Genomic DNA, 20317 nt, shown 5'->3' with positions numbered 1-20317 from the left:
GAATGAGTGATCACAGCTTTCATATTCACATGATGTGTTCTTCGTGTCTGCTTTAGCAACTCCCGGACTGTTTGCATATGGAAGGTTAGGACTGCTGAATAATCAATTGCTTATGGTCAGATAGAAAATATAGACCTCACCAAATGATAGTAGTTGAGTGTACTTGTGTGCATAAATCAATGCAAATTGTTTCTGTTGTCTGGAGACACATTCACAATTATCTTGGGAGTAGTTTGCTGATCTCAGGGTACCTTCAAATGGATAATTCTCTGCAGCATAATAGCCGTGGTTATAACTTGTCCGTACTATTTTCTTCATTGCAATTCCTTGGAGAGTGTCCAAGGATTGCCAGGCCATACATCTCCCCTTATATCTCACTAATCCTGAGCTCAGGTGAAGCTAACCCTAAAAAGGTATGAAAAGTCAGGTGTGTCAGCAGTGGATGCAGTGCAACCCGAAATCATGATATTGTTGATTTAATTGAACAGTTTGTGCTAATGAGAATGTGGACTTCTTGACTAGTACATCTTTTAATGTCACAAGTACATAAAAAGTAATGATTTGTTTTGACAGAGCCTAGAATTCAACTGCAAACCTCTGTCATTGTTCTGTCTATGTGATTTCGTCATGACTATCAGATTATCCCAGGGTGTAAGGGTGTACAGTGGGTAAACATCTACTCAAATACTAAAACCATGCCATAGCTGGAGTGGAGAAAGGGTATCGTATCATTAGAGCTGTAGTAATTTTGTGAGCATATCTCTTTGCGTGTCAGCCCAAGGTTGAAATATGTAGATAAAGCAGAACAGTGTACAGTCCTGGAGATATTTCTTCCACTTTAACATGCAAAATATACAAACCAAAGATGTGTATTTGTATGTGTATTTGCAGTCATCATTGATTGCTAAGAATTAGTAGAAAACAACACATTGCATTGAAACAGTACAAGTTTTATAACAGGTGGGCAGCTGGCTTTCTATATGTCCTTATCACGCCCAAACAGTTACTTACTTCACAAGATTTTTAGTATTTATGTTCTGACTGAGATTTTTAGGACGTTTCCTGTATTGTATGGTTTTTTCATGAAGTTCTCATTTCCCCCTAAAGAGTGGCAGATATTAATGACATTGATGAAACTGATGCTACGTTTAAACGCTTTGGTTGTGCTGAAGTTTGCTAGTGCTGTGCAGCTCACAGATGTGGTTGTGAAGGTGAGTGGATGAAAAGCAGAAGTAACAGGTTTGCACTTACTGTTGTTTAATTTTCATGTTCTAGTAAATGCAGTCTTTTGATAGCACCTTTCTGAGCAAACTTCCTGATCCATTATTTTCCATATAAGGATTTGTTTATGAAATCAATATCAATAATTTCTTCCATTTTAACTTGAACACAATTATTTGTCAAATCACATGTGGTAGAAAAGAACAGAAGCCAACAAGCAACAAGATGACCTCTGGCTACCTGGTAATAGCCAAGTTTCAAATCTGTAAGAGTTGATGGAAGTGGAGCTGTTTCCATTCTTATTTCTTCCTGTGTCCGTATATATGAACACTCACGTCAGTGCTCAGACTATCCTAGCATTTCCTATCACAGAAAGGGTTCTAAGTTCTATACTTCTTTGGAAAATGATGTCCAAAGATTTAAACTCTCATAATTTAATCCAACTTTGAAATTGGTCCCACTCTGACAAAGCCTTAGACCAAAAGGCTTTCAGAGGTCCCTTCCAAGAAGGATTATTCTATATTTTTTGCATGTTTTAGCCCAAAGATTTTTCAAAAGAGCGGGGAAAGGCAGCTGTAGATATTCTCTCTTTAGTTATTATTTTTTTCATATTAATGCTTAAAAATAAGTTAGAAAGATACTTGAAGCTCTTATAGTTTAATATCAAGGAAGCTGGAAAGCATATCTTTTTTTAATTCTAGACTTGAACATTTGGGTAAAGAAAATATGGTTTCTTTTTTTAGCTGAAATGAACTTTGCACTTTTGTAAGATGTTTGAGTTCAGCAGAAACACTCAACAGTTCATTGCAGAGGAAATTCCTATAGCAAGGGTGCTAATTTCATATATTGAATATATTCCAAAACAGGCAGATTTTAAAATATAATGAAACTTGGAGTCTTGTGAAATGTAGTGCTGCTTCCATATATAATTACATTTGTTGAACAAGTGTGGGCACTAATAAGCAAGACGTGAAGAGGATATGTTTCACATTTAACCTTGGAGACAGAAGGAGCCTATGTGCTAAGATATTGGATCTTCCAGTCTTGATATAAGACTACAATTTCAACAATAAAAACATCAGTTAGGAGAGAGAATTTTCAAATTATTTTAGATTCCAGAGTTACATAGCCCAGATGGGCATCAAGGAGAACAGCTGATGTTTGGAACACGGATCATAAAGTACCAAAACACTGCACCCTTGCTGTGAATGCAGAAATAATAACAGCCTTGTAAAGTGTCATTTCCTGGGGAGTCTCATTCTTGAAGTACCTTTTAGACAAGTTTCCCAACTTTCTTGCACTGGGGATTTTTCCTGACCTTTTAAATGTATTACATTTGCTAGAAAAATAAAAATAAATGTTGAATCAATGGCACTAGTGATAAGATTACCTAAGAGATTCATCAGAAGATGCGCAAGAGATGCAATCATGAAAGGTAATAACAGGTGGAGTTAGGGGAGTAAAATTTTTACTCTTCAGTGCTTCATAGCTTATGTGATTGCTTTTCACCAACACTGTGATCGCTACCTGGAAAATGTTGTAAACTCCATAATGGGCACTCAGTAGGAGACAGAATTAATTCTGCTTATATGTATTCTACATGTTCCCTTTTGCAGAGGGCTCGCAGGACCAGAATCAGTGACTGGATTATAACTTTGCTGAGTGTGGTTTTGCCTGATGGTATTTGGGCTACTTGGGCAGCAGTGCTTTTTGTTGTGTGTTTGTATGCTGGGAATACTCAAGAACAAGTATTTGTGGCACTGTGCCTGTGCCATCTGACTATGAAAGTCCTGGGTCTGGTTCCTTGCTGGTTGATTGGTGTGGCAGCTCACTTTCAATAAAGGGTTTTTTCATTTTCATGAGACAGCAATGTTGAAGTGCTAGTGACATTGGTAACTGTCTGGGAATTTGTAATGTGAATGAAATATCCAAGGCTTTTTCTGTTAGAAACATTTAAGACTGGTATTGGCCTGTGGACATGGGCTTATGGGACATGAGTTGGGAGTAAAACTCCTATAGCTCTACAAGTCCCAGAAAAACCAACAATCTGGAAGTAACACATCACTTCTGTATGCAGAGAGTTATTTAATTGTGGCTTTTATACTTGGTTTTTCTACCCACAAATTCAGTTACTTTTCTCTTATTTGTTTTTTTTTTTTTTTGTCAGTTCAGAAAACAGTCATCAGTTTCTGAAGTTGTCTTGTACAGCAGTGTCTGAGCCTCAGATGGACCCTCTGAAATTCTCCCAATTAATAATGATCATTTTTGGCTATATACATGGTTTGCTCTTTTGCAGCTTTATCACACCTATGAGTTGTGCTATATTTATCATTATTTTTATGCTGAGGACAATAAAAAACAGCAGGTAGAGAAACCCAGACTGACAATGTCTTTGCAGGGTTTTGTTAGGCTTAGTGCTGTCAGTAAAATTGTTTTCTTAACCCAGCAATTCAATCCCACCTGCATAGTAACAGTGGTTTTTCTACCGCTGCCTCACGATTGGGCTACTTCAAAAGTGCTTGATGTTTACTGACGAATGTGTTGAATAATTTATTGAGTGATTATTAGACTGGATGTAATAAAGTCAGTGTTGATTTATCATTCCCTAAGCATAATGTAGTAAGTGATTACTGGATTTATTATGTCAAGAGATGCTCAGAATGATGGTTCTGAACTGGAATGCTGGGTTAGTGGGGAATTACTTTTTAGATTTATATTATATTTTAAAAATTGTTAAATTTTATGTGCTTTTGAATGGTTTTAATTATTTGGTAAAAGTGCTATCAACAGCTGGAAAATTGTATAGTGAATTATTTATTTGAAAATAGCAAAAAAAAGTCAAATAAATAATTCAGCAAATGTTTCTCGACCAGCACTGCTGATGCCATGCTCCATAAAGACAAATCGATTTTTTTTTTAAAGAACTTTATTACATGATTAGCAGACTCACTTTTGGTAATTTTTCTTGTTAGTTGGTTCACTTATGCACCGATTCCTTAAGAAAAATGATTTTTCATCATACCCATCACTGAATTTTTAATACTAAGATGACAATGAATACAATTAAATTTTAATGTAGTACTCTATGTATCACCTTATCTCGATGTATCACTGTTGATTAATGATCTTCCCTCTAATACAGTGGGATTGATTCTAGAGAGATCAGATTGTTAGAATTCCCTCTGACCTTGGGAAGGTCAGAACCCCATGCCTCAGTTTCCTGTCTGTGTTCAGAATATTTCATCCTTTTTGCAGTTTGTTAAGGCTGGTATTGGACTGATGTGTTCAGTACATATACTACTTTAGAAGTAGTAGATATTGCAGGAATTGCACCAAATTCTTTAGTTTTATTTCAACAGAACTCTAAATGTCTTGTAAACTCAGGCGTTTTTTTCTTCAATAGCAATGGAGGGGCGAAAATCTTGTTTGCCAGGTAGGGTCACATCTACTGAACAGATTGGTGGATCAAGCATTGGATGTGTGGAATTCAGCAGCTGAGCCAGCTCCTCAGCTGGTGACAAGAAACATGATGTTGTTAACTTGTGATGTTTAATGTCAAATCTTGCAATATTTGATTTTTACCTTGCATCTCAGTTTTATGGGTAAAATCATTTACTGAAGTTCTGCATATTTTTCTTGTATGGATACTTGTCCAGTAAAGCTTGAAAATATTCATTGTTTGCACTCTTGCTCAGAAACTAGAAGGAAAAGGCAATCAGATTTGTTAAAGCAAAGATGTATCTTTGCTTGTAAGATTGTTTTGAGGGCTCTTAGCCTGTGGTTTTTGTGCAGGGAAGACTGGAAAAAGCTCATCCCAGAGACAAAGTTTCCAAGGACTCTAAATCAGTAGCAGAATGCTTTGTCTTCCTATACTGCATTGAAGAGTTCAAATCTTGCCTGAAGCAGACATGTTTGTGTGCATTGTTTTAGAGTAGACGTGCAAAGGAAAACTGAAGGTAGTACATTTTGATTGCTGAGGTTAAAGATAAAACAAAGAAAAATACAAAAACCAACACGCACGCAAATATTAAATGTGGATGCGAAGTTTAAGACCATTATTCGCCATTCAAATGAAGATGAAGTTGAATTTAAGACATATTGCTGCTGCTGAATCTGAGCAGTGGCAAGACAGTAAGCCATCTATAAACCCTTTCTGCAACCCAACTGATAGAACTGGAAACAGCTAGCATGGTGTGTTATCTACTATGCCAAAATAGCATATTATCTTACTTTTACCCCAAATTTTGTACTTATTTTGAAATGACTTTATTTCTGAAGTTGTTGAGGATAGCTACCACTCTGTGGTGGGTAAGTCCTTTTATTCCTTTTTATATGAGAAAGTCATTTTCAATTTAATTTTTTTCTCCTATAAAATGGGAATAACAGTTTTCACAAACTCCCTGAGGTCTCTCAGGGTCAGCTGTGCTGATGACTGCCTTCTTTCATGCTGGAAAGTTTTTTGCAGTTATCCATGGAAACATTTCTTCCTTTTCTGAGCGCTGCTGTTCCATCTCAGCCTGACCTGTGCAGCATTTCAGGCCACGGGTTCTTTCAGTACCCTGCAAGAGCAGTACTGGAGACATAGGTACATGTGAGGAGGTAGAAAATAATCAAAATTACCTTCTTAGTTCTTCTCCCTTGAGGCTCTTTCATTAACATTCCTATGATATATCTTATTTAGCATATTCATGGCTTTAGGCTTCTCATGTCTGCTGTAGCCTTCTAAAGACAGTGACAAAACTTTGTGTGTCATATTATGAAAAATATTAAATGCCCAGTCCTTTTAGTGGGTTCAGAACAAATCTTGTTCTACGAGCATTGCATAAAGATCAAAGCTGATACCATAACTAGTGAAATCATGAATGGGATGCTTGAATTCACTAACTCTGCCAGCATCCAATAGCTATTCTTGGATTTACTGGGTCTCTGCTTGAAAATTGTCCTGCAGGGCATACCAGCCCTAAAGACCAGAGGAGTGGCTGGTTCTTTCCTTAAAGAATCTTGGCATAACGACTTAGGTGTTAGGAATTGGCCTTGGGCCTTGAAACCAGCCTGTCTGATTTAAAAGGAGTCCCAGGCCAAAAGGGCAGAAAAGAGATGAAAAAAAAAACAACGTTGGCCTCATTTGGGGATGTCAGAAGTAAAAGGTACAGAATGGCTCTGCAGAGGAGGAAATACTCCCCTGGAGAAAGGACGGTGTTCTGCATTCTTTATTTGTTTGAACTGCTTGATCTCTTGGACAGGAAACAAAAGGCTGTTGAAGAAATACAATGCAGACCTGCTTGTGGTGTCCTGGCTGACAGGAGGAAAGCCCAGCCTGTTCCCTTCCAATCAAATCTCCTGTTTTATTGTTGTCCCGGATTTTTTTGCTTGTCTTCGCATTGAACTGAGACTGTTTCTAAGTGGGTTTACACGACACATGGCTCAGCAGGGCTTTGTCCACAAGGAGAGTTTATTGGCACCACAATGAACTGCATCACACTTTAACAGTAAATCTATGAAATACCGAATTCCAAAGTGAAGGACTGGTCTTCAAGTTATCATTAAGAACTGTTCCACTTTGCCTACTCCTCACCTCAGCTTAGATTGCTGTCATGAACCATTGAGTTTGGCCAGAAATTAAAGGAAAACACATTCAGCATTTTGGTTAATATTTTGTAGTTGCATAGCATGGGAACAGTTGTTTAAGAATATACGGATCATGCTCCACTACTCTCTTCCCATCTTTTCCATTCCCATTCACTTCTCCTTTGTTTTCCTAATATTTTTTCCTCCTTTTCTCCTCTGTCTTAATCATTTTTTCTCCTTTTCTTCTAATCTCTAACATACCTGCAAAAAGACTAAGTTGATTACTTTTTTGATGATCGTTCTGGCAGTTTTAAGTTTTTCTGTCATGTTTTGCCCTGCGGTTCCTTCCTGTGCAGCAGCATCTCTTTGCTGTGACAGGACACATTGCTGGTGACAGCACCAATTCTGCAGCGCCAATGACTGGTAGCAGCAGACACCAATGCAAAAATAAAGGCAAACAGAATCTCAAAACCAAGGTTTGTTATATGATGATTTAATTAGTACTTTATACACAGAAACTGTGACAGAACAAGCTGTACAAAACAGGACTGCTGCTAGGTATTTATAGGCAATGTGTTGCCCATTCCTGATCATACAATTAAGGTAACTGAGTTTCCATAGCCACAGCTGTATGCAGCAGCTTTCTGATCCTACCTTGGTCAGCATGAAATAAGACTGCATTCAGTGCTAGTTTAGAAATTGTGCTCTTTTTTTCTTTCTTTTTTTTTTTTTTTTTTCCTTACATGAAGAAATGAGAAATTGAACACAATGTATTCCATTTTGGAAACACACAGGCTCCTTTTAAATTCCACCCAGGATTGCAAGGACTCAATACATCCATTAAAATACAAACCTTAAAGATGATCAGATTAAATTCTTCAAGCAGTAGCTTTAGATAAAGCATTGAATTCAGCCAGCATGATAAAAATTCTGAGTATCTTGGGAAGAATCCAAAACAGGGGCTGTTGTCAAAACTAGCCTTAATAAAGAATATGCCTAATGTTAGCTATTTCCCACATCAGCAAAGAAAACCTGCTGGGTTTTGTGCACATTTTTTTTTTTGTGATTCTCTAATCCTGAAAAATGTTTTCTTTTTCTATGTGCTCCCCAACACAAGTGACTTGTGACACTTCAGTATTGTCCCCTTCTTTCACTCCTTGAATGTCATCCTGCTGAAAGAAATCATGCTCTTTCCTTTCCCTCTGCACTAACATTGATGATCTTTTTGGCCTTCAATGCTACTGAAGTAAAAGCACTGTCATTCTCAGTGTTCCCTGGATTTCTGCACCATTAAGAATTTCTGCATTCCCCAACAGCTTTACAGTATATTGAGTATTTTCATGTCTCTATAAATGCCACTGGACTATAGAGCTCACCTTGCCAAGATACGCAATAGAAACTTTACTGCATTGCTTTCTATACAGTAGCTGATTTTATTACAAGCTTTGGAAGAACAGCACCTTTGAGTCCCTTTCTAACTTCTTCTCTTTACAATTCTGCTTTATGGTATTCACTTACGAGAACTGTGTAACCTTTTATGAAGGACAGCATATAAAGACAAAGTAACATGGACAAGTTGTCAGTAGCACCAACATTGCTGGAGTATCCTGGAAAATCACATCTAAAGTCTTCGTTCTTTTCTGGTGTTTTTACTCAATGATCCTGGCCAGATTGGCCAATACTAAATAGTCCTGTTTTTAACTCTCCCCCAGCTGGTTAAATTAGATACTCTTGGTTTAGATGAGGACAAAATTGAGCTTCAGGCAGACATTCTCAAGGTAGCAAAATATCAAAAAGTCATTGCCGTGTTTTCTGACCCTCTGCTCTGAATTGCCCATGTTTACAGATCCCATTCAGAGCTTTAACCTCTGTTGTGTTCCTCTTTCAAAAAGGAGACCATAATTTTAATGCAGCGCTTTCCCGTTTCATTGACTGACTCCCTTTACATCTGATCGTATTTTGCTTTAACAGGGAGGAAATAACAATTTGCTCATCAAGGAGAGAGCTTTGGAGTCAGATTTTTTTTTTTTTTTTTGTGCAGATAAACTTGCATGTAGCTTTAGCCTTGAATTTATGTTGATCTGCCTTTGTTTCTCTAGCCATAAAATGGAGCTGTGCTTGGCGATCCATATCCCAGAGTGTTACTAAGTCACTTGAATGTATGGAAAATACTCTGAGATCTTAAGACAAGTTCAAATGATTAATTCATTATTAAACCCATCATCCACCAAATCCTCTTTGTGGAAGAGCCTTAATCCAATGTTTTATTAACATAAAAGCAATTATATTACTGTCTTATCAGTCATGTGAATGGAACCTTTATTTTTCTTTCTTGCTTCCAGCGCGGATGGTCCTTCCTCTGAAATCATGCAGATTGATTTTGAAATTGAAGACCTGACTGACCTACCTGAGACCCAGCTCATCACGTGGCAGGTAGAATATCCTGGAGATACAACATCTGATCTCGGAGTCTCCAAGATTTACGTCAGCCAGAAGGACCTGGTAGGAGTTCTCCCTTTGGCTATGGTAAGAGATTGTCTGGCATTCTACAAGTTTTGAATACTGGTTTACAATTCTCGAGTCTGATGGGTGCAAGTGATCTGCTGAAAGCCTAGGGGATGGTTTCAGTTCCTTGAGAAACAAATTCTATCACGTGGAATTTCCTTCACATAGCAGTGCAATGTTTGAGGGCAAAACTCAGCTTCTTGTGGAAAGCAGTGCTATGTTCTCTTTGATGTATGCATTGACTTCTTGGAGGCAGGAGCTGAATTTGTGGAATTCCCAGTGCTCAGACTTGTTTCATGGAATAGAATCCCTGGACAAACAGTTCAATGTGATGTGTGTGTTACTTGAGTCACAGATAGTCTTACCTTTGTTCTAGGGTAAAGGGCTTCCCAAATCACATTTTTTTTCTGCCTTTCAATTCTGATTCCAGGATTATTTTGGAATAAGAAAAGTGGAAGTCATGGTGTGACTTCTGAGTGATTTTTAATTGTCTGGAGAACCCAAAGTATAGTACACAGACTTCTGTCTGTTCTACATAAATGTATTCAGATAGGCTGCTTCACCACCGCAGTGCAAGCTATAAGGTTTCAAAAATGCCTGATTCTTTAGACTTTAGCTTATCTGAAAAATAACACTGTTAAATAGCCAAATTCTAAGCACAAACAGTGTTTTTTGAGCTTCCTCTTCCATCTGTGTTTTTTCATTGTCAGGGATGAAGTATAGCAGTCTAATGTTTGACTTGCTCCATTTTGGTTTTTAGACAATCTACTAAAAATATTGACACAATATTATTTAACAGTGAAATGAAAAGCAAAAATCAATCTCAGAGCCTTTAAAAAAATGTAACCTGGATGGTTGCCTAGTGATAACCTGTTAATTATGCCATTACCGAAGGCTATGAAGTTGTTCTATGCACTTTCAGATTCAAAGAGGTGATAATGGCTATTATTATAATTTACCAACTTTATAACTACTCACATGTTGTGATGCTTTATTTCACTAGAGATATTTCTTCCCATTTGTAATGGCTCATGCTTTCATTACCAAGCTGCATGTCACAACTGAAACAGCTCTTTCCATCTTGAATCGTGGCCATCTAACAAAGCAGTGCTGTATATCTAATCCCTTTGTTTCACACGACTGTTTTTATGGACTAGTTCCTGCTATTGAACAGTAGGTAATCTTTGTTGTTTTGTTGATAAAAGAAGAGGATTTCAGGTCTTCAGATTGGACCCTGATGTGCAGTCACATGAGCTCTGGAGTATTGAGGCTGAGTATTAAGGCTGCAGAGGTGATCTGATTTACATAACCCAAATTGTGTGAGGGTTGGTTATCTTAGTCTCCTAATGAAAAGATGAAAGAACTTATTCTTTTCTTTTGGCCCTAATGGTTGCAGAAAATACTGGATCTTCTCACACGTGTCCATGATCCGTAACTTCTTTAGTATAAAGTAATACAGTAGCCAAAAATAGCTCATAAGAACAAAGACAGATTCTCCTGCAAGTTGCTACAAATCACCTCACTCTTTTCATTTCCATTAAGAGAAGAAAAAAGCTAGCCCAATTTCAAGAAGCACAAAATCCAAAGGTCATATAAAGTCTATAAAGTTATCAGTAGGTGACATTTTACAAGGCGACAGGTGTTGGAATAATGGGTAACAGAGAAAGCAAAGATAAATGGCAGAGATCCCCTAATTACTGACAGACTCAGAATAGTTTTAACCTTATTTGCATTAACTGGAGTGTCAGGGAAGAAACTCTGGGGTATCACAAATCTCTAAATATTTGTGACACCACACTTTTTACTCAGGAAATGATGATTCAGGTGCAGACCTTTCAAGATGTGTAACTTAGCTTAGTTTGGTACTTCAGATTTCCCTGTGAACTTAAGCAGAGCTGGTTTGTAATTTAAAATTTTAAATAATTGTAATAAAAACGAATACTTTATTCTGTTTAGGAGGAGCCATTATGAAGGCAAAGTGCTATATTCTCTCCTTCAGTAGATTGGAGTTAAGTTGGGTTCGTGTTTCTGGGCTTCTTAGCAGAACACGTAATTTCATGTTTAAAAGCACCAAAAAGAAATACTCTTGAATATTTCAATTGCAGATTAATTTTTCAAAAGAACCGTTTTACTGCTTTAACATTAGACGGAGCTTTGTTTGTTTGTTTGTTTTTTAATAGACTAACACATACCACCTCTGCACCATCTTTTTTTTTCTGTAGTCTTTTCTGACAGCTGTTATGGATTTGTAAATTGCAAAGCAGAAGAATGGCCTATTTAGAGCTTCCTGTTTTCTTTTTTTTTTTCAAAATCTTGGAAAACATTGCAACGAAAAGACTTAAATATCCGTATCAGGAGACACCAGCAATGCCTACGTTTTAACCTATGTAGAAAGGGGGACTGACTTTTTATTCAGGTAGATAGCAATAGGACAAGGGGGAATGGATTTAAACTGAAAGAAGGGTTATTTAGGTTAGATGTTAGCAAGAAGTTCTTCATTCAGAGGGTGAAGATATACATTGAGACACAAACTCTAGCTCCTCTTAAGAACTTCAAAATATGGCAGTAAAAGGGCATACGGCCCATTTGTTCATTAACTATCTTGAACATGCTAAACTACTGAGATTTTCTGAGTTGAGGATGGGCAATGTAATGTGACTGACAGTGAGAATGTATGCTTGAATTTTCTAGAAAATGATGCATTATATTTTATTGGTATACGAAAGAGCTTCCAATTCCTATTTGACTTTTTTCTGGTGTTTCTTTCCTGTTCTATTTCTCTCCTGTTTTCCTAGGTGATGAACGGCATGGGTTTAATCACTCAAATTGCACATTTGCTGCTATTGATTCTTATTGTTTTTTAAATATTCTCTGAGCTTTTTCATAATTGTCGTGTTCACCTTTTGTTGAACCTTAATGATTAGGTGAGGATGAGAGACGCATGAGCTCTGTAGCCATCTGTGTACATACAAGATAATCCCTAATGAGGAAAGCAGAGGGCAGATATGACATGCTGGTAAATGGATAAGTTGAAATCCGTTCTGTAAATAACAATAACAAAAATGATGAAAAAAAATATACCTTGTCTGGTTCTTAACTGAACCAGCTCTGGACCTGCAAATCACTTGCCTTCGCTGTGCATATGTCCCAAACCTATTCTGTTGGTGCCCTCAGTTTATTTAATATATAAATTTAGTATATGATCTCACTGATAAGGAATCAGAGCAAAATCTCTGCTTCATGAATCTCATAGGGGGATGTGTTAGCACTAGGGCTGATAAATCCCTTATTAGAAGGCTCCTTTAACTGGAAAATGTTGTGTCAACTTCATTTTCTCTTAGAATATGGAAAAATACTTTTTGGTTAAATAAACAAAAAGAAAAACCTTCCACTTATATATATATTCCAGCAGAGTTATCAGAGAAACTTTGAGTACAAACCCTATCTCCCATTGCAGATGAACATCTTCTTTTCCTTGGACCCATTAGGCCCGTTTTGGCTTGTGAGAAGCTATATTTATGACAGTCATTTTAAATAAATTTTACCCAAAACTTGAACACAAATTTAACATTATACCTTTTGGATAATTTATTGATTCAACTTGCTTGTGGTGTTCTTTATAAACATTTAATGAAAATGTTGACAAGAAATAAACCGTTCTACCGTCAGCATAAAGAGCTGGATGAATAGACCAAATAAATAAATAAAATAAATTGCTGCAACAAAGAGGTTATCTATTATATAGGAAGTGTTCCCATATTAAAATAATTCCTAATAATTACAGGAATCAGATGTAATGGCAGTAGCAGCCACTGCAGGATTAAAAATGCTTATAGTATTAATGCCCATATAAATATATCTATATTAAAGATTTCATTTTTAGCTAGTGCCATTTATTTTCTGGTAGAGCCTTGATATCACGCTCAGACTTAGCCACCAGTGTGCTCAGCAATGCACAAATGCAGATTTGATTATGGCCTCACCCTGAAGAACTCAGAAGACAAACAGAGGAAGCCAATCCATCAGGATAGCAGGGTCCATGCTGGGGGACCAAAGTAGGATCCTTATTATCTACCATCTTAAGCTTGCTATTAGGATGCTTTTAGGTGAACTGAATGCTTTTCTCTGAAAGAACCGAAACCTCAGTTCCCATCCACATGGATAATACAGTTGAGATCACATCAGCCAAAAACAGCTATACTCTCTTAAGGGCAACTTTCATTAACACTTGTGCTGACACTCAGCTTTGTGTATGAGATGTCTACATACCACTTAAAAACTTTTACCTTCTTAATCCATGGATTTTAAATTAGAGTTGCAGTATTAATCAAGTTTTTAAAAGTGTAGTTAAATGGCATGCATTTCTCAAGAAGAACCTTTTGAATTGAGACGATATTAGTAAATCTGAGACAAAGTCTACTAATGGAAAAGGGAGAAACTGCAAGTAATCATTTTCTTTTCATAAACATCATAAACATATCCTATTGCCTCCATAACTAGGTAGGTCTAGGCCAGTTTTTTCTCGAAAAACAGATTTTTCAGTTCAGATTGACACTGTAACTGTTGACACCACAGATTTACCTGGCTCTGAAAGCCCACTCTATGGATTGGTCCTCTGTGGTTCAGGCATCTTCGACAGGAAATATTGAAAAGCCAATTAATTAGTCTTTCTGTGATGCACGAGTCCGTTTAGTATCCATTTCACATTCTAATAACTGTAATGAGCCTGTACAGCTAATAGGAAAAATGTTTTATCCAGTAAACACATAATAATCTGTTATGCTTCAGAAACTAATTGAATCATAGATATGTGAAACTACGAGACATTTTTGCTTCGTGGAGATGTAAATTTTTTATGTCTTGTTGGAGCATGTGATAGTGGCACTGATCTGTATCCAAACAACAAAGCAGGGAGCTGAGCAGTGCAATCTGGACTGACAGTCCTTGTATTCCAGTATGACTGTTTAAGAAGAAAATACATTCAATTGCAAAGGGAGTAATGTATAGAGTTTGTTTTCCCATTACAATTGCCTGTTAAGAATTTCAGTCCTCTACTTATTATTGCTATTATGTTAAACATTGGCCTTGCTCTGGCAGGCTCCTTCTGCCTAACTACCAACACAGCAACAGATGCACGTGTCACAAGAGCATAGAATTTTGGTTTGCATACAGAGTAGAATGAGAAAACCATGCAAGCAATTGCTAAAGTGGTTGTTTCTGCCTTACCTCCAGAATCTGATGATTGCCATATTCTTTTGATTTTTTTTTTCCTTCTAGAATTACTGATGACACTGGGTCTCTTAATATTTGAAATAACAAGCATTACCAATTTTCCTTTACAATTAAATATTCCATTGACCTCTTGAGCACGCAATGAAATAATAACTTTTGTTCACTGCAAATGTTTTTGCTACATAAATTACCAAGCAAGGAAAGCCGTTAAGCAAGTTTTCCAGCATCAAACATTTTTCTTTTGCTAAAGGTTACTATGGGTTCATAGAGAAAGATCTTAAGGATGATGATGTTGTTTAAGACAAGAAGTTAGAAATCTTGTTTTTGTACCTGGAGCTGCAGTTGCTAGCTGACTAATACTGTAATCACCTGTAATAATAGCAGGCAACTGCCACCCTGGTTTTGTCTGAGTGGGGGAATGAGTAATGAGGATTCAGACTGGCTGCTGGCAAAGCTGCTGACAGCCACACAATTTGATGCGGAACATCGAAAATTAGGTTCCCTAGAGTAACAGAAACAAACACAGGATATTTTTCTTACGAATTAAACTCTAAGAAAAACGGCTTTGCATAACAGCTGCTGTTTTTTCTTAAGTGCAAGTTACGTATGTTTTTCTTGATTAGAAGTGTGCGGTTGTTTTGGGATGAAATAAGCTCAATCCTTCAGCCCTTGACAGTAGTTCTGTGTTGCTCTGAGGCTGAGTGATGCTGTGAAATGTAGAAGATACGGGAAAACAGCAGATACTGCAAGTTCCATCCAGAACTTGTCTCTGCTTCAGTGGACACAGACTTAGAAGATGTGGTCTGTCCATCACAGACCCAGTCTTGTCACACTGCTGGAAAGCCATTGGCATTTAAAGTGTTGTGCGTTTAAAACAGATGCAGCTTGGTGGTGAATTGAGTTTTCAGAAAGAAGATTTCAGAAGTATTTGAAGGTTTCTGAGCAGTCTGCTTTCAACCAGCTGAGAGGGACCTCATTTTCAGTAGGCAGGTGATTTTAAAGTCAGGATGTTCTAAAGTGCCCCACACTGAGCAGTCAGGATGATGAACAGTGGTAAGCACTGAAAGCCTCGCAGCGTCTAATCTGGATTACTTTTGAATACCTTTATATCTGTAGGTTAATCAGACTCAATACTAAAGGAATTTTGAAAGTTGTAGGTTTTACATTTTATTTAATTTTTAAATGAGGAATGGTGTTTGCTTACTGTCACTGAAATACAGTCAGATTTGGTTTCTAGAAGACAGATTACTGCTTTCTGTTCCTCTTTTGTTTCATGTCAGGTTTCACTCACAGGATTTTTAGCAGTGCTGCCATACAAGGCAGCGGTAAATATTCAAAACAGTCTTTAATTCTGATTGCTAAATTGCTTTCACTGAAGTAAAATTGCAACTTTTTTTTCCATGCTCAGATTCAGTAAATTTGGTCACATCAGGATCCAGAGTTACAGTACTTTAAGAAATTTTCTTTGGATGCACATGACCCCTCCTTCCCCTCCCTTTGGAGCAAGCCTTTCCAAAGAGCAGTGAGATTTGCAGTGTAACTGAGGCTGAAGGTGCCCCAGATGTTACCTGCACAGCTGGATGGCTTCATCTTCTCTGTATGCTCTGATCAGGTGTCTACAGAAAGCAACACGTCTCCCCTTTGCCTCCTCCTCTTTGGGCTGAGCAGGCTCAGCTCTCTCTTCCTCTCCTTTATGCCATGTACTCCCTCAGCCAGCTTGGTGGCCCTGTGCTGGCCTTGCTCCAGCCCATCAATATCCCTGACTTGAGCTGCAGCCTCTGTCGGTTTCCCACCTCTTAATTTATGTGGTTATGAGAAGATTTTTCCCTTTTGGCATAGTGAAAGGGATGTTGTCTTAATTGGTTCCCTTCAGATTAGTGGTTTGAATAAAACATTGCTGAAAAAGGAGCAGCAAATTTCTTGCTGCTGAAATACACCCATCACCACTGCTAGAGCAAAGCAGGCGGATATCACCACACTTTTCAGCTTCTTGACATCATATTCATCTGTTTTGTGATTTTAAGGGGCTAGGGCTTCCCCTTTTCCCCTCTCCTTTGAGGATTAAAGCTTTTGAAATTATTTATTTACAAGCCATGGAAATCTCCCCAAAATGGATTTTAACAAGTGTGTAATTGGATAATTTGACAACTGGTAAGCCGAAGCCCCAGAGATCAGGAATTACACTTCACTACAGAATAGTCGTACTTCATGCAGAATTAATTAGATTTCCTCTAGATTACAAGTAGCAAGAAGAGTAGTCAATTAAGAGAATTATTCTCTGACTCTTCCATCCTCCTTTTAATTGTCAGCCAGTGGTTTTAAGAATTCTTTACTCTCTGTGGGATGTCCTCAGACACAGCAGTCCAGCCAAAGAGGGTGAGGGACAGTGGATTAAACACTGGGCCAGGATATGGAAGCAGTGGGCACTGTGTGTAACTGGCTCTCATTTTAAGTTGCTGACTGTTTGCTGGGTCTGAGAGGTGCTGGCTCCATGGGAGGCAGACAGTAAGGTGAATACTGGCTCCTGACCAGGTGAGGATATTGTATTTCAGCAGCATTGCTAGATTGAGTAATGCTTACTCCTCACCCCACCTGGCTCTCAGTTGGGTTATTACAAACACTCATGCAGCTGCTGCAGGGCTGGGCTGAGGAGCTGAGCTTAGGTGAAAATCTCTTTCTTTTCCACTGGATCTTTCTGAATTCTTGGTCCCTCGCTTTGATTCATCACCCACCCATACAAGACCAGCAGCTTGACCTGTGGAGGGGCAGAAGCCACTTCAGCCGGTACCACTCTGGAAATGACAGGTTCAGGAGCAAAATTTGGGCAAAACTTGTAAGATCGGGGTAACCTCAACCTCTGTTATATAGAATTGTAGTAACATCAAGGTTGGAAAAGGCCACTGAGATCACCAATTCCAACCATCAACTCTCTCCCACCATGCCTGCTCACCGTGCTGCACCTCCAAGTTTCCTGAGCACCTCCAGGGACAGTGACCCCATCACCTTCCAGGGCAGCCCCTGCTGGTGCTGACTGCTCTTTCTGAGAAGGATAGGTATTAGGATATGGACAGGGCATGTGCTGCTGCACCACATGAAAAAGAATCAATTCTGGACGTTCCTCTCCCAGAGCAGGATCTGTGGCACACAGCCAGCAGAGGTGTTGCCTTGGTGGTGATTTTTGTTGTTTTGCTTTGTGTAATGAATTTGAGAAACAGAGTTTATATGCAGTGTGTGTCTGAACCTTCTCTTCCTAATTAAGAATGTATGTTCAGGGAGCTCTCTGGTCCTGTACTGCCTTTCTCCTTTCTTTCACGCTGGCTTTCTGCGGGGGACAGCAGAGTCTCAGAAGGGGAAATACATTTGTTTAGGCAGGGATAAAGCAAAGCAGAAGACTGTGATCCAGCTGGATGCTTGAGTCATGCACTGTACTGCCTAGGGAGAAATTCACTTACTGGACTGTGCAAAAGGATCTGTTCAGGTGCTGCTGAGCAGCATTAGAAGGAGCAATATAAACTCATGGCATCCAGGAGTGGTTCTGCTCATCTTGAACCAGGACCATGGGGACTTGGCTGAAGGTAGATAGCATGGACCCAAACCATGCAGAACCAAGATCTCAGTACTTCGTGTTTACTGAGTGCGAAGAAAAGGAATTGTGTAAGGGGTTGTTTGCTTCATTTTTATTGTGACCTTCAAAAAGGGATGAGGAAAAACAAAGTAAAATGTTAAACCTCTCTAGCTGAGATTTCAGAGTACCTAACATGTTGTTTTGTAATTGCTGGTGTCGTTGGTAATTGTGAAGAGAATACAGAAACTGAAAACCTTAAAATGTGAAAAGTGTTCTTTTAAAAAACCTTGACATTTAAAGAGTCTAAATTGTAGGCATATAAGAAATGTAAATGCAAAATTAAAAAAAAAAATCATATTCTTTTTCATACCACTTACTTGCAGCTCTATCATAACATAACAGAATCACTACCCTGGAGTAGGATTCTGCAAAATTACTACCCTGGAGATACAGTAGTCACAGTTCAAAGTGACTTTTTTCTGCAGTGCTAAACTTCTGTTTCTTAAACCCGTCAGCCCCAGACAGTGTGAAAGTAAGTATTTAAACCACTGCATTTTGTAAGCAAATCAGTCCTGACAAATTGAAAATAGGTAACAGGACTTTCAGATGTTCAAAATCAATAGTACTCAAAATAAAATAAAATTTTACATGTATATAGAAAAGAAGTGTACTTTCATAAAGTACACTATAGTACTTTCACTGTAAATCCTTCTAAAAATCCCAGTTTCTGCTTATCAATTTGTAATGCAAATTATCTTTGATTTTGATAACTATTCTTTCTGTTATAGTGGAAAAAAGGTGTGTTGTTTTCAGGTATGGGCTTTCTCTCTTATCTTAAAAACAGGAAGATGAAGCTAAGTTGCATAGTCATAATTGGGTGCAATCTAATATATAGCTCTGCTGAACTGGTAATAACAGAAACCATTAAAAAAATAACAAAAAAATTTAGACTTGAGGGGAAAATCAAGCATTCCAACTTTTAAAACAGGGAGAAGAAAAAATATATGTAAAAAAAGTTCTAAACTATGCATCTAATTTGGTCATAAACTAAACCAGAATAGAATAGATGTGTACTGCAGGTGGTATGGCAAGAAAACCAGAGCTCTCCTACATTGGGAACTTGGTTGAGCAGATGTAGTAAAAGTTACCATCACATTCTGTATGTTAGTGGCATGTTTTATTCCATGGTCTGTTAAATAATTCATTAAGTTCTTATTGTAAAAAAATTATATTTTAATTTAAACTTCTGAAGTAATTCTCACCTTTATTTCTGTAACTCTCAGCTTTGTTTTCCTTGTGCCCACAGATTGAGTGGAAGGTCTTTAGGTGAAAGGAAGAGTACAGTTCCAATGTTCCTCGCTTCTAGTTTGTCTTTTCCTTATTAAGATGGGAAGAGATGCACAGAGAATGAGCATTTTTGTTGGTGTTTTGTGGGAGTATAGCTGGGCTGTCCTGTGAGACTGATGATCTTTCCATTCCTTGCTTCCACTTTCATCTAGATGCGTCTCTGCTGTCTTAGCAAGCAGTGTGTTTTCTGGGACGGAGACTGCTTTATATTTATATAAATATATATACATATATATCTATTTATATACCATGTATATAAATGTATGGTTCTGATTCTGGTTGGATATCATATCAGTTTGGGTTGGAAGGGACATCAAGGATCGTCAGGTTCCAACTCCCTACCACAGGCAGTGTTCCCAACCACTAAATCAAGTATTAGATCAGATTGACCAGGGCCCCATGCTACCTGGATGTCAGTAAACATAGGTCACTCTGAAAGTAATTCATCCTATTTGTTTCCTAGATGTGAACAAGCTCAGGTAATGGAGCTTGTCTGTTTTTTTTTGCAGAAGGGCTTGAAGAAGTAATTTGGGACCCTGAGATTATGAGACCCAATGAACAGAAATTTTTACTAGGATTCTGAGCAATAAACTCATCTAGATGAAAAAATAAGAAGGAAAAAAAACAACCCGAAACCTTCATTACTTCTCAGTAGCATCAGCTTTTTCCTGTTGTCTGACATGCAAATGTGACAATATCCAGGCTGACAATTATGTTTGTTTGTTTTCCTTTTGAAAAATTCATGTACTCAGATCACTCTGGTTGCCCTTATCCTGGCCCAGCACAAGGCTGTTCTGTATTGTCTGCTGGCATCTGTGCTATGAAAGGAAAATATAACGTGATTAGTCCTCAGGCAGAAATTTTACCTTTTTCTTTTCA

At 37.9% G+C, this 20317-nt stretch overlaps 1 protein-coding gene across 6 annotated transcripts in view; it reads left to right on the top strand.

Moving 5' to 3' along the window:
• TMEM132D (transmembrane protein 132D) overlaps window positions 1-20317 on the top strand; it is a 216689-nt gene that overhangs the window by 126847 nt on the left and 69525 nt on the right. For all 6 annotated transcript variants that reach the window (XM_090152598.1, XM_090152597.1, XM_090152599.1 and 3 more), the window contains one exon: window positions 9132-9315. In XM_090152598.1, coding sequence (XP_090008724.1) covers window positions 9132-9315 — 184 coding nt within the window. The remainder of the gene's footprint in view (window positions 1-9131; window positions 9316-20317) is intronic.

The sequence above is a fragment of the Phasianus colchicus genome, chromosome 18, assembly GCF_987193195.1.
Source record: "Phasianus colchicus chromosome 18, bPhaCol1.hap1.1, whole genome shotgun sequence".
In the NCBI taxonomy this organism is placed as follows: Eukaryota; Metazoa; Chordata; class Aves; order Galliformes; family Phasianidae; genus Phasianus; species Phasianus colchicus.
This window is presented reverse-complemented; position numbering and strand designations above follow the sequence as displayed.